General features: G+C 37.2%; 3 protein-coding genes and 2 non-coding genes across 9 annotated transcripts; 4 read left to right on the top strand and 1 right to left on the bottom strand.

Moving 5' to 3' along the window:
* The first annotated feature begins 4338 nt into the window (after positions 1–4338).
* LOC122017339 (60S ribosomal protein L28-2-like) lies at positions 4339–7926 on the top strand. Its single transcript, XM_042574924.1, has 4 exons — positions 4339–4424; positions 4928–5080; positions 5194–5357; positions 7590–7926. The coding sequence occupies exons 2-4, from the start codon at positions 4933–4935 to the stop codon at positions 7719–7721; spliced, it is 444 nt and encodes a 147-aa protein (XP_042430858.1). The 5' UTR covers positions 4339–4424; positions 4928–4932; the 3' UTR covers positions 7722–7926.
* On the top strand, positions 6657–6748 carry LOC122018325. The gene has a single exon (XR_006121740.1). It is a non-coding gene; the product is annotated as a small nucleolar RNA R24 (small nucleolar RNA).
* On the top strand, positions 7135–7228 carry LOC122018324. The gene has a single exon (XR_006121739.1). It is a non-coding gene; the product is annotated as a small nucleolar RNA R24 (small nucleolar RNA).
* Positions 7927–9177: 1251 nt separating the features above from the next.
* On the bottom strand, positions 9178–10342 carry LOC122017286 (transcription factor bHLH87-like). The gene is made up of 2 exons (XM_042574853.1): positions 10284–10342; positions 9178–10171 (listed from the first exon to the last, which is right to left on the bottom strand). The coding sequence occupies exon 2, from the start codon at positions 10135–10137 to the stop codon at positions 9268–9270; it is 870 nt and encodes a 289-aa protein (XP_042430787.1). The 5' UTR covers positions 10138–10171; positions 10284–10342; the 3' UTR covers positions 9178–9267.
* A 2595-nt stretch (positions 10343–12937) lies between these two features.
* On the top strand, positions 12938–22154 carry LOC122017607 (receptor-like serine/threonine-protein kinase ALE2). Of its 5 annotated transcripts, none has more exons than XM_042575257.1 (22): positions 12938–13449; positions 14623–14769; positions 14854–14922; positions 15003–15173; positions 15278–15364; positions 15841–15966; positions 16069–16164; positions 16235–16354; positions 16460–16585; positions 16671–16796; positions 16903–17016; positions 17120–17245; positions 17337–17555; positions 17625–17852; positions 17934–17987; positions 18093–18152; positions 18239–18340; positions 18534–18905; positions 19367–19642; positions 20142–20528; positions 20854–21091; positions 21182–22154. In XM_042575257.1, exons 1-22 carry the CDS (start codon positions 13194–13196, stop codon positions 21828–21830), a joined length of 4149 nt encoding a protein of 1382 aa, XP_042431191.1. In that variant the 5' UTR covers positions 12938–13193; the 3' UTR covers positions 21831–22154. The 5 variants fall into 5 exon arrangements, with proteins under 5 accessions (XP_042431191.1, XP_042431193.1, XP_042431190.1 ...); XM_042575259.1 differs by having other exon boundaries at positions 12939–13449; positions 14869–14922; positions 20848–21091; XM_042575256.1 differs by having other exon boundaries at positions 12939–13449; positions 20848–21091.
* Positions 22155–22230: the final 76 nt, after the last annotated feature.

The following is a 22230-nucleotide window of genomic DNA, read 5'->3' as shown; positions in this document are numbered from 1 at the left end:
CCGCTGCCTTCATCTGTAGCTCCGCGCACGTCGTCTTCTCGGGTTGCCACCAGAGTCGCTGGAGCCAACAACCCACTGCCCTCCTCTTCCTCTCTTCCCGCTGCCGCTATCGGAGCCGCTGCCGGTACCGCAGTCCACCGCCACAACTGCTTTTCCCCCATTTCGCACACCTCGTCCATTCCTTCTCAAGGGTTGCAACCCTTATTGTTGGTGGGGCACGCCACCAACCATCATTGCATTTTCCAGCATCCTTATCCACTCTATAACCCACAACGAGCAGTTCTTAGTCGTCGGCGTCACTACCGGCATTGCAGATCTGTCGGTCCAGTTCTCTGGCTCTCGATCCGTATGGTTGTATGTTTTCGCCATCGATCGGGCCTCCGGGCCACTGTCGCCATCATGCTCCAATCTGACTTGTCTCTAGCTTTTGAGCCGCGATTATGTTTTACACTATGTTTTGTGTCTAGTGTTCTTGTTGTTGTTATTTCCCGGCCTGCGTGCCGAGATCCTATCCCGGCCTGCATGCCACTATTAGTATCCCGACCTGCGTGCCGTTATTATTTCCCGACCTGCAGCTTGTCTTCCGGATCCAGACCGCGTTCGGCTCTGTGCCTCCAGACCCAGCTCCACATCCGACTCCCGTTCGTCTACTCTTCCGGGTCCCGACAACTCGAGCCGCGCCCCATCCGAAGGCGCCCCTCTGGGCCAGGGTACGTTCTCCGTACTCACCCCTTATTTATTTCATGATTATATTATTAGCCTGCTACTCATATGTTCGTTGGATCCGCCTCGAACCTCGGGGTACTAGGGACCGGGGGGACTCGACACTCGCTGCAGGTAGCGTTGACCAGAGGACTTCTTAAGACTTGGTCAACACAGAAGTCATCTCAGCACACCCTCCTCCGGGACGTCGTGACTCGGTCAACATTCTCGCCACTTTATCCGATGGTATGTCTGACTTAGATTCCGGACACGATCAATCACACTCTTTTGATTTATTTTATCCCTTCTTTTTTATGAGTTTGTGATCCGATTCGGAGCTATTTTCCCGTTTTGAAATTGTACTTGCCCGAGTTCTTCACTAGACAAGCAAGGAAATGAAGAATAAGGAAATGAAGAATAAGAAATTCCGCTCTAGTCACACTGGTCTTAATTTCTTTAGGATCTTTAATTGATTATTTCTTTTCGCAATTTGATCTCTTTTGTTTTTTAAAAGATGGTAAAATTTCTACTTTGTTCCGGTTGGAAATCAATCTATTGCCGGAGATTTTAGGGGACTTAATTGAATTTAAAATTTACATGAAATTTAAATTCAACTTACAATCGAAATAACCAGAGCAGATAATCTCAGGCTGCCAGCAGGGGCTGGTTTCTGTAACGTAGCAGAGCTGAGCGACAAGGCAGGTCTACAGAGCGGTAGAGCAGGTCTGCAGAGCGATAGACCAGAGCAGAAGACTAAGTCTGCAGAGCGGCAGACCAGAGCGGAAGACCAAGGCAAGTCGAGCAGCAGACCAGAGCGGCAGGCTGCAGGTCTGTAGAGCGGCAGGGTAGAGCAACAGACCAGCGCTGCAGTGTGGAAGACCAGAGTGGCAGAGCAGGTCTGCAGAGCGGCAGGATAGAGCAGCAAACCAGCGCTGCAATGCGGAAGACCAGAGTGGCAGAACAGATCTGTAGAGCGGCAGACCAGAGCAGCAAATAGATCTGCAGAGCGGCAGACCAGAGCAGCAGGTCTGCAGAAAGGAAGACTAGGTCTGCAGAGCAGAATGACCAGGTCTGTTTGAGCAGGTCTACAGAAAGGAAGACCAGGTCTGTTTGAGCATGTCTACAGAAAGGAAGGCCAGGTCTGCAGAGCAGAATGACCAGGTCTGTTTGAGCAGGTCTGCAGAAAGGAAGACTAGGTCTGCAAAGCAGAATGACCAGGTCTGTTTGAGCAGGTATGCCGAAAGGAAGACCAAGTCGACAGAGCAGCCCAGACAATAAGGTTGGGCGAAAATTCCGACCGGGCAAGCTGACCGAGCCCTGCGAGTAGCAGTTTCCTTGAAATAGATTCAACGGCGTACACATATGAAAAATATTTGAAAAATTCATATTTGAAAAATATTTTGCCATAAAATAATTGAAAAATTCAATCCATGTTCAAAAAATCATTGCTCTTAACATATTGAATCAAAATAGTATTTGAGGACATGAATATAATTAGGAGAGGTAGGCGAACACATATGAAGTAGTTTTATGTCAATCCGATGTCATTTGATTCATCCAACGTTATTTGATCTATAAGTCGATTTTGCCAAAACCAGTTGATAAAACAAATGACCTCGGGTTGACATAAAACTAGTTCCTATGAGTTCATCTACCTTTCCTGATTATATTCATACCCTCAAATACTAATTTGACTTAATATATTAAGAGCAATAATTTTTTGAACAAGAAAATATTTAAATAATTAAATTCGCGTTCAAAAATTTATTGCTCTCAATATATTAAATCAAAATGATATTTTAGAATATGAATATAATCAAGAGAGATAGACAAATACATAAAAATTAGTTTTATATTAATCTAACGCTATTTGCTTCATTAGCCGATTTTGCCCAAAATCGACTGATGGACCAAATGACATCGATATAAAACTAGTTCCTATATGTTCATATACCTCTCCTGATTATATCCATGCTCTCAAATACCAATTTGACCTAATATATTTAGAACAATTATTTTTTGAACATAAATTAAAATTTTCAAATCTTTTCTTTTTCAAAAAATCATTACTCTCATATTGGGTCAAATTGGTATGTGAGAGAATGAATATAATCAAGAGAGGTAGACGAACATATAGGAACCAGCTTTATGTCAATCCAAGGTCATTTGATCCACCAGCTCATTGGTTGATGGACCAAACTAGTTCCTATGTGTTCATCTACCTCTCTTAATTATATCTATGTCCTCAAAATACCAATTTGACCTAATATATTGAGAGCAAAATTTTTTTGAACATGAGTGTGTTTGAAATTTCAATTCGTAAATAGTTAATGGATCAAACAATCTTGGATTGCCATGAAACTAGTTCCTATTTGTTCATCTACCTCTCCTAATTATATCTATTTCCTCAAATATTAATTTGACTCAATATATTGAAAGCAGTGACTTTTGAACAAGAATATATTTAAAAATTTTAATTCATGTTTAAAAAATTATTGCTCCGAATATATTATGTCAAATTGGTATTTAAGGGCATAGATATAATCATGAGAGATAGACGAACACATAAGAACTAATTTCATTTCAATCTGAGGTCGTTTGATCCATCAACCAATTTTGTCCAATACTGGTTGATGAACCAAAGGAACTCGTATTTACATGAAACTAGTTCATATATGTTCTTTTATCTCTCTTAATTATATTCATGTCCTCAAATGCTAATTTGACCTAATATATTTAGAACAATAATTTTTTGAACAAGAAAATATTTTAAAATTTTGATTCATATTTAAAAAATCATTGCTTTCGATATATTAAATCAAATTGGTATTTAAGAGCATGGATAATCAAGAGAGGTAGACGAACACACAAGAACTAGTTTTATATCAATCCGAGGTCATTTTGTTCACCAGCCGAGTTTGCCTAAAATCAGTTGACAAACCAAATAATATCAGATTGATATGAAACTAGTTTCTGTATATTTATCTACTTCTTTTAATTATATTCATGCTCTCAAATACTAATTTGACATAATATATTAAGAGCAATGATTTTTTAAACATGAATTAAAATTTTTAAATATTTTCTTATTTAAAAAATTATTATTCTCAATATATTGGATCAAATTTGTATTTGAGGACATGGATATAATCAGGAGAGGTAGACGAGTACATATAAACTAGTTTCGTAATAATCCGAGGTAGTTTGATTTATAAATCAATTTTATTTAAAATTAATTTTTATAAAAAATAAAAAAATTAGTTGACTGATTTATTAAAAAATTTGATATTTTGATATAAAATAAAATCGATTTGACACATGAAAAAAATATTGATAAGAGTAAAATTAGAAATAGATATGTAATTTGATAATTTTAAAAGTACCCTATATAATTTAATAATTTTAAAAACTTACCTAATAGTTTGATAAAACAGCTCTTAAAATATGAGAGAAATTTAAAGAATGTAAAAAAAATTTCAGTTGAAGAGCCATTTTTTAAAATTAATTTTAGAATATATTTTTTATTTTAATTATAAATATAAAAAATATTTTTCTGAAATCAGCCCAAATTTGGCTCAATTATCGGCCTGTAAAATGATCGGGGTATTAAAGTCATTACAGTTGTGTTCATGTCCCTATAAAAGGAGTTCTGAGGGTTTAGGGTTGCGTTGATCACGCCGCCCCTGAGTTTTTCGTCTTCAGCATTTCCAGATCCCGACCTGGTTAGTCTTCTTCCATCCCTCTTTCTTATCCTCCTTACGCATGATACTCTTTCTCTGCTATTTTTTTTTTGGTGAAATTCGTGTCTTTGGACTAGTTGGTTTTCTTCGATCCCCGGTTCTTTTCTTCCTTGCCCATGATACTCATTCTCTGCTATATTTTCTGGTGAAATTAGTGTCTTTGGACTGTTAAAGTTTTCATTTGATCATTTTCCCATTCATTACTCTTCTGTCTCTTATTCTATTCTTTCATATATTTATTTGGTATTTTTTGATCATCAAGTTCTTTTACTCTTGATCTCTCCGTCTCTTATTCACTCCGTCAATTACAAGTTAGAACCTTTTTTTGAATTTGCTTACGGCTTCTTATATATTTAGGATTTCCGTACTCTATAATGGAAAAATATGTCATTACGATTCATTACATCTAATTTTTTAAATGTAATGATTTTTTACTTTTTAGTTGCAATCGATTAATTGATTGTACAATGAAATATTGCATGCAGTGCTAATGGCCACGATTCCTGAACCGCTCATCTGGGAGATTGTGAAAAAGAACAATGCTTTCCTTGTGAAGCAGTATGGCAGCGGCACTAACAAGGTGGTGTTCAGCAGGGAACCTAACAATCTCTACAATCTTAATTCCTACAAGCACTCTGGTATGAATTTAACTATGTCAGTCTCTTTGCTTTTTGACCACACACGTTGATTCGTTCTTGGTGCGTTTTTTTTTGTGTCTCGTCGATTTTATATCCCGATTGCAAAATCACAGGGTTGGCAAACAAGAAGACAGTGAGCATTCTGCCTGGAGATAAGGACCTTAATGTTACTCTTGTCACAACTAAGACTAAGAAGCAGAATAAGCCTGCAAACTTGCGTAACAGAACGGAACTGAAGAAGGAGTTCTTCAAGATGGCTAAAATTGTGAAGAGTCAGGTATAACATCTAATACTATCTTGTTATATTTGTCTAATGTGTGGTTTTTTTTTGTGGTTGCAATATATTTTCTTACTGAACTTGATTATTTTTTTCTTTACTCCCTACTCATAGATAATGTTAGTACCTTTTTTTCCTCTTCAACCCACCTGTATGGCTTTATCGTTTTGATTGTGTGTCTTATGTGAATAATCAGTGGCATCACATTTGATTTTTGGTGTATATATTTTTTTATTTGTAGCTTAGTTTGAACTAATTTTGCGGATTGGAGTTTACAATAACCTCTGTTGTCCGGCATTATTTTGTTTGTCTGCATTTATGCCATTTGCCTATTGATTCTTTTGGATAAGGTTGTGTTTCTCCTGTAACATTAATTTTTTTTGTCATATTTGTAGTATTAACTAATAATATATGAATCCTTTCAATTAGTCAGGAAGAGATATAAGTTATAATAATGATTTAAAATCCATTTCTTGTTTACTAATGAGACATTTTATATTTTGATGTTGGTTGCTTATCTAAAATTATTATATGAAGTGAAGATTATCTCTAACATTTCTTGATGATTTTTTCCGACTTGTTATTGTGAATTATACACTTTTATACTGTGCTACTACCATATTTGATTATTATTATTTAAAATAAAATACTGACCTTTTGTACTTGTACCATTTGTCGTTGACATTTTCATTAATCTAGGCATATGTTTAAGTTTTTTTTTTGTTTTTTGGTTTAACAATTCAAATTTTCTAGTCCTGCTTGCAAAACACTTCTTTATATGTGCCTGGTAAGGCAACCTTTTTTTGCAAGATATTAAATGGTAGTTTGTGGCAAGTGTTCAACCATTGTCTAACAATTAGGTGGGTGCCTAGACAGGTGATGTCAAAATAATGTTTGAATACTCAGAAACGAATGCTGGCTACTTGTGCAGACTGCTGACAGTGTGAAAAACTGTGTAGAAGTTTGGGGTGGGTGTATCAGACAAACAAGGGGAGTTGTTTGGTTCATGGAGATAATTTTAGTTTTTGAATAAATTTGAAAGTCTTTTAACACTTGGACCCGCCTGGGTTAGGCATTTTTCTGCTTTAACCTGGATCACTCAGCAGCAAGGTGTGGTTTTCCCTTTTGAAACTTCTTAGGCAGCTACTTTTATAAAAAATTCTACAGTATTCTGTTAAGAAGTCTGTGCATTCATTTGGCTGTTTCTTTGTTTATTTTTTCTTCCGTTGTCTTTTATTATCGAGCTATACAACAGTTATTCAATTGAGTTTTTCATTTTGTTTTCTGTGTTTTTTTTAAGTTGCTATGATGAACTGCTAACATGTAAGGAGAACTCTCTGTTGATTGCTTCTCCAATGAAAATTTCTTGTTACGCTTGGCTTCTGAGCTTAGTTTTCTGACTTTTCTCTTTGATTTGTAAGAACTTTTTGTAGCTTTTAAGTTGCATGTTTTTTTTAATCTTATGCTTCCAACATCTGTTTTGCACCTTATTATTTTGTTTGGCAGCCGAATTTTTTCCTTTTTAAAAATATTAATTCTCTTGTTTTTCTTTACAATAATTTTCCGCTAATTTTCTTTGCTTGATATGGTGCGTTGTGAGGCTTTGTTGTTTCATCCAAGGTGTAATTACAGTTCTTGTTACTTTGCATTGCTCTTTTGAATTTGTTATTACCAATTAAATTTCGATCAAGGGCTTATATATTCCTGTCTTTTATTATCGAGCTATACAACAGTTATTCAATTGAGTTTTTCATTTTGTTTATTGTGTTTTTTTTAAGTTGCTATGATGAACTGCTAACATGTAAGGAGAACTCTCTTTGTTGATTGTTTCTCCAATGAAAATTTCTTGTTACGCTTGGCTTCTGAGCTTAGTTTTCCCACTTTTCTCTTTGATTTGTAAGAACTTGTTGTAGCTTTTAAGTTGCATGTTTTTTTTAATCTTATGCTTCCAACATCTGTTTTGCACCTTATTATTTTGTTTGGCAGGCGAATTTTTTCCTTTTTAAAAATATTAATTCTCGATCAACCTTATTCAAGCTATGATTTTCCATCTACCTGTTTTTCTTTACAATAACTTTCTGCTAATTTTCTCTGCTTGATATGGTCCGTGGTGAGGCCTTGGGTTGATTCATCAATGCGTGTTATTACAGTTTCTGTTTCTTTGCTTTGCTCTTATGAGATTTGTTATTACCAAATTAAATTTCGACTAACGGCTTATATTCCTGTTTGCAGGTGACTGATAATTACTACAGACCAGATTTAACTAAAGCTGCTCTTGCACGGCTGAGTGCGGTTCATCGCAGTCTTAAGGTTGCCAAGTTTGGTGTTAAGAAGAGGAGACAAGCTGCAAAAGCCAAGAACTAGGTCAAGGATGGGTGGTTGATTGTCATTTAGACATTGTTCCTTGTTTTGTTCTCTGATCACTCTATTTACTGTCAATGTGTGAGCGTTAGAAACAAATTTCATAATTTCACATGAGTTCCTTTTAGCTTATTGGTATGTGATCCTTGCTTCCATGGGGAAAACTGTTGTTTTTGTTTGTTTTGATGATGCCATAATGTTTCAAGAACTCATCATTTCTCTGATACTAGATATTAATTAAAAAGTTTATTTTAGAATATTAAATTTGTAGTGTTTAAAATGTATTTTACAAACTTTGTGTATAATGTCATTTATGTATGCAAAATATATTATTATTATTTTTGGACATTCAATTTAATTAAATTTTAATAAAACATATATTAAAGCTTAAATATGTTTAATTTTTTGCTATTTAAGGAACCATCCTTTATTAATTTGTTGAATGATTTTATAAAGTTTGTTATATCATCATTCTTCACCATTAAATTTCTTAGTTTCTATGCACTTAAATTTAAAGATTGCAAAATCATGATAATTCTATGATGTAACTGAGCATTCCACAGTCAACGCGAGTGCGCTCATCATGGTGCATGGGCAATTGTTTTCATGTGTTTCGGTGCACTCTAGTTTTCAATTAAAGCGGTTACGTTTAAAGCTAGCGAATAACGTCAGCTGCTCATATAAATCTTCCATTGCTTGCGTCGACGGCATTTATAGCTTCCTAACTCACTCCCCGCCCCTCTTTAACTTTCAATCCCCAACTTTGACTCCTAAAAAAATCCATTTTGCCCTCTCAGAGTTATGACATTGAACGAAGACCACACAGCTAGCTAGTCAAATTAAGCCATTTTTGGCCGATAGATTGATGGATGGATGGATGGATATGTAGAATTGAATTAGCTAGCTTAATTAATTTATGGTGTTTTAATTTGACAGCATGCATATGCAATTATGCAGCATGCCTCCTTTTTGTTCTCTCCATCGATCATGTGCGTCCCAACATCGATCAATTCTCTGGTGGCCTTCTCAAGGGCACGCTTGTAGCCTGCCTGCGTTGCCCCCCGCCATGCACTGTCAGGGAATGTCTCTGGAGTTGATCAGACCAAAGCACCTTAAAATACACAACCAGCGCAGATTCATTCAGCCCCACCCAAGCTCGATCAAATACATTTAATTAAAACTCCATGTTTTGACATAAAGTATAATCATGAAGAAGATGATTTACGTAATCCCGGATTAGGGGATGCATGGGAATGATCACCACTGCAGAGCCGAAAATGACCTAGAGATTGGCTTGCTTAAAGCTAATAATGATGGAGGTATGATAATAATGGCTGCTGAACCAAAAGTTGCTTTAGGCAAGCCATGGAAAGGTTCTTGGCGAAATTGAAAAGGTGACAGAGATCGATCGAATTAAAAGGAGAACCACTTCTCGCTGCGCTAGCTGCCCTCTTTGATTCAATTAATGATAAAAAAAAAGTAAAATTTAGATCATTAGTTTAGAGCTTACAGGATCAGGAGGAGCCATGCATGCATGGGGAAAGCTTGCTCAGTTGCCCAGGGCTTCCAGGGCCTTGATCTGAGACTTGAGAAACTTGAGATAGTTTGCGGCCTCATCGAGCATGGTGGCCGTGTCCATTTTGCTTCCTCCGGGGACTATGTTTTGCAGTATCCTTAGCCTCTCACTTATTCTCTCCCTCCTGTGCCTTGCTGCCACTGTCTGTGGGTCACTCGAGATCCTCACATTCTTCCTCTTTGGCCTCTGATCGCCTCCTTGTTCCTCCACTCCAATACCGGTAATCGGCCTCAGAGCTGCGGCCCTGTAGATCATCTCCTTCACTTGCGCGATAGCCTCGGTGTCGATCTCGTAGCAGTTTTCCTGACTGAAGTTGATGCTACAGGGCACTAGAGTAGGAGTACTACTCTTGTCTGATCTCTGCAGTTTCCTTGCTCCTTGATCATTCTTGCTGAAATTGATTTGGTACCCTCCTGTTTTCTCATAATCTTCAAGTTTTCTTTTAGCACCAGGCCTTCCTGACTTGGATAGTTCGGAGGAATTATTGCTTGCGGATTCCACCGAAGAGATCGTCCCGCTGTCGCACAATCTGTGAGTGACTCTGCTGCTAGAAAAGATAGCTGAGAGGCCTTCATCACTGTCGCCAAAGCTTTGTTGCTGCAAGAAGGTACTCAACTCTGGGGGTGTTATGTTGCTCATCAAACTCAAAGTCGGAGCCAACATTTCGATCGATTCATCTTCGATCGTTTCGAAGATGGAGCTTGGTCGGCACATCAGATCAGTCCCTTGGAGATCTAAGCTGGAACTTTGAAGAGCTTCATCAAACCTGAGCTTATCGTAATGATCAATCCATATAGTCGATGACACAGAAGCCTGATTTCTTGTGCTGCTCAAACTTTCCATCTCGACGCACGTACGCTTGTCAATTCTTCAGCGCCTGAAAAATGCCAAAGGGAAAGAAAACAAAAATATTAATACGAGCAAATTAAGTGACTCAATGAGCCAAAGAAGTTCACGAGAAAGTGACAAGGAAGAAGAATGTGTATAACAGCGAGATTGGCTTCTACTATTTGGAACTAGCTCTTCTCTGTTCTACAATGACTGCTACAAAGTGATGACTGATGAGAGTTTCTTTAATTTATAGACCAGCGAAGGGATGGCCCTTCATTTCTAGGACCACTGTGGAATTCAAAAGTGAATTATATATTTGGAGGGCAGTTCATGCAACAGAACTTGCTCAAATGGGCAGCACATGAGCCCTCTGAGTAGGTGATGAGCCATAATTTATGCAATGAGAAAAGACCTGCAGCTCTTCTTCTTCTTCTTGCCGACTTTTTCTGTGCATGATGTGTGCAAATTAACACAAATCCTTTGTTCCGGAAACCAATATTTTTTACAAGGGAACTTGAAATTTCAATGGTTGCTGTGTTCTTCTGGAGGTGGACAGTTAACTGCAATCATCATCATTATTGTTTCACGCAAGAAATATTTTCCTTCAGTTGAAGTTAAGTAAAGGTAGCAAAAACATGGATATACTTCTTTTATGCCCATACTTTCATTTGCCGAATGACTTATGTTAGTGATTCAAGACCTAATTGACAAGGTGCACTTATGCATCACTATATAAAAGCTTCGCCCAACCGAGACTCTAGATAGACGATCTCTTAGTTCATCTATCCAGTAAATTTATACTTGAAAAATGATATGTTCAAGGAAAAAAATTCAAGGAAAAGCTCAAGGATAGACACATAAAGTGATGGGACCCACAAAAAGTGAAATGGTGGGCTATGACTTTATGTGTCTATCCTTGAACTTTTCCTTGAGTTTTTTTCCTTGAGCATATCATTGCTCTTTATACTTACCCGCTAATTATTTTTGGGTGAAAATCAAAACAGTATGTAAAAAAAAAACATCAAAAACATCCCACTTCATTGTTATTCTGTTTATATTTTCCACATAAATTTTAAATTAGTTAGGCGTGTTTTGTAATATAATATATTGAAATCACATTAACCATTTATAATGAAATTATATTAATTAAAGTATTTTAGCATTAAAATACTAAAGTAGAATCATTAGAGTAAAATCTGAATTATTTGAGTTTTTGAAAATCCGGATTGTTTGGATTGGATTTTCGAGTGTCACCCTTTTGCTCGCTAGAGAATCCCAACAATAAACTACTGTAACAAACTTTCTTATGAAAAAAATTAATTTAATTTAATATTATACTTATCTTAGTAAAAAAAACTAAGAAAAATATATTTTTTTAACATTATCGATCTAAAATATTTATAGAAGCTTCTTTGATCATAGTGTTATCAATTTTAAGATGTGGGACTAAAGAGAACTATATTCCTTTTTATATAAAAACAACCAGAGAACATTAATGATGAGAAAAATTCATAATAATACGTCGCAGCTGAGTCTCGAACTCTAGATCATTGATTATTTCGCTTGTGGAATTACTAATAAATCTTGGAATTATTTTTAATATGAATAGAAAAAAGGATATCAACTCGATTTAATGTTATTAAATTCTTTTTTGAGGCTCCGAATAATTAATCTTATTTTTTTTTATATTTTAATAATTATGAAATCATAACTGCTATAATTATGTAACAACTCAATTGTAACATATCCAAAATTATAACGGCTACAATTATACAATAGCTATAAAAACATAATAACTAAAACATATTCACATAACATAACGTAACTGCTATAATATTTAGATATAAAATATAGGAGAGAAATAATAATAAAAATAATATACTACAAAATAATTGGATCATTTTATAAGACGATGGGACTATGTTACTATTATAATAATAATAATAATAATAATAATAACCTTATCTTAATGATTCTAAAAATAAAGCGTGCTGCTCATTATTTTTTTAACAAATAGTATTCACATAAGGTTGCTTTTTACTCGTTTTTCTCTCCTTAAGGCCCACTGAAACAAGAGATTGAAGCCCACTTATGAAACAAGACTACGACACTCGTCTGAACACTTAAAATTTCAAACTAAAATGAACTTGAATAATGAAGCTTTAAAATCAAATATTTTGAAAAAGAGATAAATTCTAAGAGACAAAAAAGTTTTTTTTCCATTTAAAATTAGTTTGCTTTGGCTGAGGCCATAATATATAATGCTTTCTATCGTTCTCAGTTTGGATCAACAAACCGCCCCTTGATTGTGACTTATTTATGATTAAATCTATAAAATTCCAAAAAACAAAAAAAAAAGAAGAGGATTAATCTTAATAATACACAATTAATTAATGGAAAATGTATAATAAAAGGGATCGATTTCATAGGTAGACAAAAAGATTAAATAAAAATAAAAATTATTTTTTAAAATGTTATTTATCTGCATGTTTTGTTTGTTTGTTATTTAAGAAACGAGACGACAACTATACCTAAAGCCTCGCATTAAACAACCCTGCGCTTGTTTCTTCCTCGTGTCGCCAGAATCCAACAAACGCCACTCTGCACAGTGAGCTGGATGCATTAGGATAATGCAGACGCAGAGGAGGATGGTGATGAATAAACAAAATGCGGATCGATTTTAAAAAAGAGAGATCAAAATAAAATGCGGAGCAATTGGCCTCCACATGCAACACGCCTCTGCAGTTGAACAGTTCGGAATCCACTCACTTTAATAAGAGTCAAAAGAAGTGGTTTGTTGGTGTGGGAATCTGTCCATGTTGGAGACCCAACGAAACCTAATTTTGTACTGAAGTTCGGTCCTTTTTCCATGAGTATTATTAATCGCAGTGTAGCTCTGCTCCCTTGATTTCTTTAGTCCTTCAGAATCTTTCCTCCTCCTCGATCAGTAGACTGGTGCGCGTCCTCGTGGAGCAATACCCTCACCTTTTTGAAGTTCTTACTTATCGGGCTTTCTTTCCGAGCTCGAGGAGAGAAGAAAAAGGCGGCCTCCTCGATCGCTCCCTTTGATGCTCCTTGCTGGTTTCGATATAAAGTTGCGATTTTGCAGGTTGGGTTTGGTTCAAGATCTCTCCTTTGGCGTTGTTCGTCTGTGGCGATGTGATAGATTGGAGGAAGAGGTGAAAGCGAAGTTTTGTTTGAGCTTTCCGGTTTGGATTTGTTCTATGAAGGAGCAGCAGGACGGGACGTTGACGCGGAAAAATGTATGGTCGCGGCTTCTCTTCGGGCTGCTGCTGCTGCTTTTGGCTATTTGTGGATCTAAAGGTAACAAATTAGCGACTTTGATCTGTTTTCTTACACAGCGCCGAGTTTCTTGTCCGTCGCCGTGTTGGAGAGCTTGGTTAGGTCGTCTCCATTTGGCGTTCAGGAGATAGTCGCTGAAATGATAGGGTGTTTGTTGAAGTTCGAAATCTCAAAGTTTTCATCTTGGGAAGGCAGTTTATATTGCGTTAAATTTGGGGGAAGAAACTGGATCAGACTCAATCCCAAAGATTAGGTTTCGATTCATGACCCAACCCAAAATACTATCTGATAGGTTTCTTTGCTGCTTTGATTTCATTCGAGTTGGTAAAATATTATCTGTCTACCTTTTTACTTGTTTTTTTTTTTCGAAAAAAAACTACAGAAAGAACAACAGTAGTTGACCCACTGTTGAATTAAACAATAAGAAGTTGATGGCTACATTATAATTGTATAATCAGCTGTATCTCGAAGTCAGTAACTGTGTCAGACACAAAAAACACACACACAATAACTTAGCCAAAGATTGAGAATGAAAGACCAGTAATTCCGCTGATCAATACTTTCCAATTTTGACAGTTCTTTAAGTTTTATTATGCATCAATGAGTTGATGAGGGACGTCAGTGGCATAATTAATTTTCTGCTACCGTCAAATAGTCATATAGTCATTTAGGTGCATCAAACTAATCTAGATGCTCCAGCAATTGAATTTTGACCTTAACTTACCAATCCCAAAGGATTACGCTTGTGAATGTGCTTCTGCCCATGCATTGCTTGCTTCGCCTTTTGCATTCTGAACTTTCTTAAGCTAGGACTGATATATGGAGCATGCACAATAAATATGGATACTTGCTTAGCTAATTTCTCAATCACCGATACACAAGTGATTACAATTGTTTGCAGATAATATACTTGCTCATTATTTAGTCATGGGTTACATCAAGCATTCTACTTCTTTGTTAGTTGGTAGTTGGTACTGCTCAGTTCTGAGTAATCAGTCAATGATAGATTCGCAAAGCCGAGTCATAAATGTCCGTGTGCTAATCAAAAAGAAATTGAATGCAATAAGAGATGTAATTGCATCTCATTCTATTTTTAATTATAGTTTCACTGAATAACTAAATTCACCTATGAGGATAGGATGGCCTGTATTTGAGTGTTTGTCTTCTATGATGTTAACATTATGATTTATATAGGTCCTTACTTCAAATTATATCCAATCTCTCGAAGAATGTTGCTTCAGACAATAATTGGTTCACCAGCTGGTGATGCTAAGATGGAAATTAATACATCAAAGCTGCCGAGAATATCCTCCTTTCCACATCTTCAAACACCAAATCTAGGTCAGTGAAAAATGATGATGTCCATTTACTTGACATTGTATTTATTTTCATAGATGAAATTTTCTAAAAAAAATGTACATTCAGACACCTCTTTAACAGAATCAGAGAGCATGCCAAATAGCAGTGCTCCCAGTCTTTCAATGGTCACTCAAGGTAACTTGATAGATTCAGAATATACCAAAATTCTTTGCAGGACATAGGACGATGACACATAATCAAAGCTTGTGTATCAGGATCTCCTTCTATCATCATGCCTAAGCTTGAGATTCTGCCACCTACTAGCCATGCAGTAGTACCATCAATACCTCCTAGCTCTTCGTCTGATCACATTACTGAGCAACATAAGCAGATACAAGTGGAACCTCCTAAGGCGAGTGTAGTTCCTGATGCTCCAGCTCCAAAAGGTAAATTTGCATTTTAACATATTCATATGATATTCTTGTAAAGTTAAGGAATATATATTTATGAAAAAATCCATGTCTGTTCATTCTTTATGATATCTCTTTAGCTACTTCTAGAACAGGAATTCCTCAGGCTGATTTGCATGGAAAAGCACACGACAACAGTCGTCTAGCTGCAGCACCTGTAGCTCATGGTTGGTAACGAGCCATTTAACTGAATCATTGTTTGCTGGTTTATATTGATGTATAATCATATATATGCTATTTTTCTAGCTTCACCACCATCGATTAAGTTTCCAATTCAGAAACCAGTTGAAGTTTCAGTTATTGCCAGCGAATAGATGATGACAATACTGCTCATTGTATTTTTCATTACAGTTCATGTTTGTGTGTCATTCATTTTCTCCATAAAATTTATATGCCAGACCTGATATTTCTCCAACTTCATTTTCTTAACTTTCAACTCACAGCTATAGGGATGATGACATAAATGTTGCTGAACCTCCTAAAATATTCATGTTCCTGCTTCAAAAAACAAATCACCTATAGCATCATTAGGTTCTTCTATCTCTACTAGTTGACTGATAATGAACAATAGCAAGCTATTAGCAATTAGAAAAATTGCTACACTGTTAATTATATCCAAATAATGACAGAATGCAATTTGCAGGGCCTGTGGCATCTCCTGTAATAGTCATTTCTCCTGCCATCCACGAGAATAGCCACATACCAGTTGCTGCACCTCCTCTCAATTTGTTTAACCATCCAACCCCAGTCAATTATTCAAATGCCAATGGTATCTATTCACATTTCATAGTTGTAATTTAAAAATTAGCCAAACCATTGTTCATTATCATTTTTCATAGTAATGCTCAATATAGTAATACATAATGTTCAGAGCCAATTGCATCTCCGGTAACAGCACCATCAGTTCCTCCACCTCCAGAGGATTTAGCTAACCATACAACCCCTGATAATGATTCCTATATTAAAGGTACTTGACCTGTATTTGACAATTGCAACTAGAAAATAATTTGTCTAAAATGACTGATTGCATTGCACAGGGCCTGCAATATCTCCAGCGACAACCATTTCTCCTGCCATCCGTGAGAATAGTAGCATGCCTGTTGCTGCACCACCACTCAATTTGCTTAACCATTCAACACCAGTTAATTATTCACATGGTAATGGTATTTGATTACATGTTGCTATTGCAATTGGGAACTTAGCTAAAGTATAATCAATTAGTTTTCATAGTATGCTCAAGTTTGGAAATACTAAATGTTCAGAGCCTGCTCGGTCTCCCGTAACTGTACCACCTCCTGTTTTTCATGAGAGTCATGGTATGCCAGTTGCGCCACCACCAGAGGATCTATCTAACTATGCAGCCCCTACTAATGGTTCCCGTCCTGAAGGTACTCCTATACTATTAGAATCGCTGTTCAAAATTTTTTCAACATTATTAATGGGTTGGCAATAATGACAGAACACAATGTGCAGGGCCTGCTACACCTCCAGTAACAGCCTATTCTCCTGCCTTCCACGACAATAGTGGCATACCACTTGCTGCACCCCCACAAAGTTTATCAAACCAAACGAACCCTTTAAATTATTCACATGCAAAAGGTATTTGGCTCATATTCTAAAATTGCAATTGGAAAGAAAGCCAAACTATTCTTTTCCATTGTTGCTTGGGTTATAATGCTTAAGATTGATAATGTAAAATGTTCAGGTCCTATCAAATCTCCTGTAACAGCACCATCTCCCGCTCTTCATGGGAGTCATGGCATCCCAGTTGCTCCATCCCCAGAAGATTTATCTAACTATTCAGCCCCAGTAACTGAAGGTATTTTGCCCCATACTATGCGGTTGCAGTTAGTAAGTTAGCCAGAATATCTTATTCTTAATTTCACAAATGATTCTTAATATTTAAAACATATAATTTGCAGGGCCTGTTGTGTCACCAGTGACTGCCTTACCACCTACCGTCCATGTGAATCCTGTTACACCTGTCGCTGCACCTCCAGAAGATCTATCCAATAATAGGACCCATCATAACGATTCTAACACAAAAGGTGTTTGATTCTGTTTTCTCCAATTCCAATAATGATGATAGCTAAATGATAATTTACAATTGATGAATCTTCTAATGGTGATTTGTAATAGGGACAAATACACAATTTGGAGGTCCTGCTGTATCTCCAGTAGTAGCACCACCACCTTCCATCCATGAGAATTATGGCATGCCGGTTGCTGGTCCTCCCGAAGGAGTATCCAGCCATGTCCCTCCTAGAAATGATAGACAGAATTATGGCATGCCAGTTGCTGCGCCTCCCGAAGGAGTATCCAGTCATGTCCCCCCTAGAAATGATAGACACTCAGGAGGTAGTTATCTTCTGTTTGAGGCTGGCATGATAAAGGGTGCATATTAATTTAACTGTTATTTTTGTAAAGGTTCTTTACCTGCAATGAGCCCTGCACCTCATGAAGCCGAGGTGCCTTCTGATAATGCTCATGGTCCTCTTAGTTCTCATTCACAGCCTCCATCAGAAACAGTACCTGAGAGTCCTCCACCTGTGCCTGCAGCTTCATCTCATCATCACCAATATACACCAAGGAAAAGGGCAGGAAACCCTTCATCTGCTCCATCTCCACTGCACACTCCTGATTCTTACTATCCTGGTAAGATAATACAAAAAAAACCATTTAAGTTTCTGTTGTTTTTTCTTTGAAGTTTCATCTAAGATTCTTGTCATCCTCCAGCACCACCCTCCCTGATTAGGCCAAAGGTTCATGCCCCACCACCACATAATCAAGGTGATCAATATAAGTGATAAATGATTGGATTTTTTTTAAAGTTTCACTTAATTTCCTTTTCTCTTGTTGGTTCTTCTTTCTCAAAGTTCTGTTCCATTTCAATAGATAATCAAGGAACCCCTAGACCTGCTCAATCAAGAGTGGCTCCATCCACTCATCATGGAGGTATGTATGTGTCTATTCAATGTGAATCTCCTTCAGAACCTAATTCAGTTCTGGCTTATATATTTTGGCCATGGTCATATTGACAGGGCCTATTCAGTTTCCTGCAATTTCTCCATTTGGATTTGTGAAGCCAAAAGCACCAAAGATGCGACCTATCCATGCACTTCCACCTCCACCTCCTAATTTAGGTGAATTGCAATGTGCCTAAGCTAACTTATATAAATGGCTGAGAAAACCTCTTGGTTTGGAAAGAAGCTACAAGTATTTGGGACTACATAATCTTTTTATTTTGACGCATCTTAATAGAAACTCTGTTACTGATTGAAATCGTCAAGAGTTGTGTGATATGAAGTTACATGATCAGCTATGGTATTTGTGCAGATTGTACACCTCCATCTTGCCGTGACCCTTATACAAATAGCCGTCCAGGATCACCCTGCACCTGTGTTTTGCCAATGAATGTTGGACTGCGCCTAAGCATTCCATTGATTACATTCTTTCCCTGGGTCTTTGACTTTGCTCAAGAAATTGCATCCGGAACATCTATTGAACAAAGTCAGGTGCGGATCATGGGAGCAAATGCTGCCAACGAGCTGCCTGATAAGACTGATGTTCTCATTGATCTGCTGCCTTTTGGAGATCAATTTGAGAACAGCACAGTGTTCTCAATTTCTCAGAAGTTCTGGCACAAAGAGTTGTTCATAAACTCATCTTTGTTTGGTGACTATCTGGTGCTTTATGTCACTTACCCAGGTTGGCTTTTTTCCCCATAACTGTGCTCGAGTCATTTTGTTGTGTGAAGGAATATTCCCTCTTATAGTTGTTATGTCTGGAATTGATATGCAAATATTATGTTCTCTGTCCAACAATTTGGCTAAATAATGTCCAAAGGTGTTGGATAAAAACAATTGAAAATGGTTAGAAGTAGGATGCAATTTTTTCCCCAACCTTTTTCAACAAGAATTTTTTTTTCAAAGATGTATTGTCTTGGCTTTTTGGCTTGTTTATTTTTACAGTTGGATGGAATTTCTTGGTTGTTTTTCTTTGTTCTATGTGTTGGCTGCATAAAAATCAGTGAAGTATCAATAAGTGAATTGAAGTTCAAATATTAAGAATCCATTAACTGTGCTATATATTAGGGAATATGAGTTCAAAATGGTGCATGGTCTTTGTGTGTTTTTTCCCCTGTACTCATAATCTTTATATTTATGCAGGTCTTCCTTCACCACCTATGGCGCCAGGAAGCATAGATAACCATGGATCATCTGGTGGTGACAGTAGTTCTAGGACTTTGCACCCATTTGCAGTCGATGTGGGAAAGCGAGAAGGAAAACAAAATCACAGCATAGTAGCTATTCTGGTTCTTTCAGCTGTTATAACTTCCATTTTATGCATTGGAGTTGTATGGATTTTGCTATTGAAATATAGAACTAGGTCTCATCTTTCACAAGCTCCTCAAGGTTTGAGAAACTCACTCACAAAGGAAGCAGGTAAAAACAAATTCAGTGCTGATCATGTTGTTCTAGACATTCTGATAGGATGTTTTAGTGTTGGACATCTTCTGAAAGATAGTTCATTTTATTATAGTAAATATGGAGTTAAAATTTGTAAATAGCTAAATTTTACTGGCAATTCAATTGTCATCCTTTCCTTGAATATAAAGATCATATAAGCAATGAACCAAAGATATCACCATAAAAGGAGAAGGGGCTCTAATGTCTTCGATTGTGGGAGGGGGGAGGGCCTAGTCGAAGTTGTTTTTTGTTTTGTTTTTTGGTCATATTTTACCAACAGTTTTAGCTCTTAGTAATAAAAGCATATTATTGTTTGCTACTTAGCAATAACATGCTCGATGATGAGACCAAAAGCCAAGAAACCTGAAAATAATGCGAATTATTTTCAAACTTCTCTAAATTCTTGATTTTGTGTTATTATTAACTGTTGATTGATGACGTTCATTTCCTAAACTTTAACCCTGATTTTGTTTAGGGACTGATCCAACCATGATCAAAAGCAGGCCAACATCAGCTTCAGCATCTTTCAGCTCTAGTATACGAACATATGCAGGAACAACAAAAACTTTTAGTTTACATGAGATGGAACAGGCCACAAATAGTTTTGACCACTCAAAAATAATTGGTGAAGGTGGTTTTGGACGTGTTTACGAAGGCACACTTGAAGACGGTATGAAGGTGGCCATTAAGGTTCTTAAGAGAGATGACCGACAAGGTAACCGAGAGTTCTTGGCTGAGGTTGAGATGCTGAGTCGATTGCATCATAGGAATTTGATTAAGTTGATTGGTATATGCACGGAGGCAGACAACTGTCTAGTTTATGAACTTGTTCGGAATGGCAGCGTAGACTCTCATTTATATGGTAAGTTATCTGAAATGTGATTCTGTTTGGTTCTTATGTTGCATAAATAAGAACTATCTTGCCTTGTTTATTTAGCAACTGATGGAACTTATCTGAATTCTTATATATATGTATATTGAAGTAAATGCATTCCTAACTATACTATAGCCCAGGTTTTGGCATGCTAATGTTAAGAAACATGTCCATATGGTTCAAAAACTTCGTGAATATTGGTTACTTATATCAATGGAGAGATTCGATAGTAAAAGAAAACATACCCTTTTGCTGAAGATGCTTACCTCTTATGAATTCACTACTAAATGTACGAGCTACTGCTCAGGTGCAGACAAGGAAGTTGCTCCACTTAACTGGTATGCTAGGCTGAAGATTGCACTTGGTGCTGCTCGAGGTCTAGCCTATCTGCATGAAGATTCAAATCCTCGTGTTATACATCGCGACTTCAAATCAAGCAACATATTGCTGGAAGAAGATTTCAATCCCAAGGTGTCTGATTTGGGTCTAGCAAGGGCAGCTAAGGGAGAAGGAAACGAGTACATCTCCACACGTGTTATGGGAACTTTCGGGTACATGACTCCACATACTATTTTTCTCTTATTTCTCACTAAGTTGTCTCTGGTCACATGGATTAACACCATCAATTTTCTTGCTTTTAGCTATGTGGCCCCTGAATATGCCATGACCGGGCATCTTCTTGTCAAGAGTGATGTTTACAGCTATGGAGTTGTACTTCTTGAACTGCTTACTGGACGGAAACCTGTAGACATGCTGCGACCTCCAGGGCAAGAGAATTTAGTCACATGGGCACGGCCACTTCTCACAAATAGGGACAGCCTAGAATCGATTATAGATCCATCTCTTTACCCTGACATTACACTTGACAGTTTGACAAAGGTGGCTGCCATTGCTTCAATGTGCGTGCAGCCTGAAGTTGACCAGCGACCGTTCATGGGTGAAGTGGTTCAAGCGCTAAAATTAGTATGCAATACAGGAGATGATTTTAGTAGAGTATCCGGAAGTTGTAGCTTGGAGGAGACATCGATACTAGAGGAACAGCCAAGGATCAGCACGGGGTGGGACTTGGGGTCAGAGAGAATGCTCCCTGAGCCTGATGTATTCAGTATGTCTGCAAGGTTTACAAGGGATGCATCAGGTTCATTTCGCCGCTATTCTAGCTCAGGTCCTCTGAGGCCGGGCAGTAGTAGCCTGCAATTTTGGCATCAAACAAGAGGCTTGACATCAGGAAGTGCTAGTGAGCATGGCAATTTAGACAGGGGATTGAAGACTGGTGACCAATTGGTGTAAACTAGCACACTGCAACTCGAATTGGCGAGAACACTGGGTACTCCCCCCAGTAGAATTTTGAATTTTCTACTGAGGTGAACAAGGATCGCTGCAAGCTTTCTGTTCAATGATTCGAAATGGACAATTTCCCTCTTCTATACAACAATGTTTGATCTTTTCTACTTTTTGTTTTGGTTGAAAGAGTCATTTTGAGCGGTAAGAGTCAAAATTAAGATTGCTGTGCTACTTAATTACCATAGCAGTGCTGTTCATGCAATCTGTAATTCAAAGCCTTCTGTATCTGGTTTCTAAACTTCATCTGAAAGTTTGCAAATGCTTTATACATGATCAAGAGTAGCAACTAGCAATTGCTCCCCCATAGATTTTCAATAATTAAGAGTTGTATTTCCCACCAAGATAG

This window comes from Zingiber officinale, chromosome 8B (genome assembly GCF_018446385.1).
Source record: "Zingiber officinale cultivar Zhangliang chromosome 8B, Zo_v1.1, whole genome shotgun sequence".
Taxonomy (NCBI): domain Eukaryota; kingdom Viridiplantae; phylum Streptophyta; class Magnoliopsida; order Zingiberales; family Zingiberaceae; genus Zingiber; species Zingiber officinale.
The sequence above is the reverse complement of the archived record's forward strand: the minus strand, read 5'-3'. Positions and strand labels throughout refer to the sequence as shown.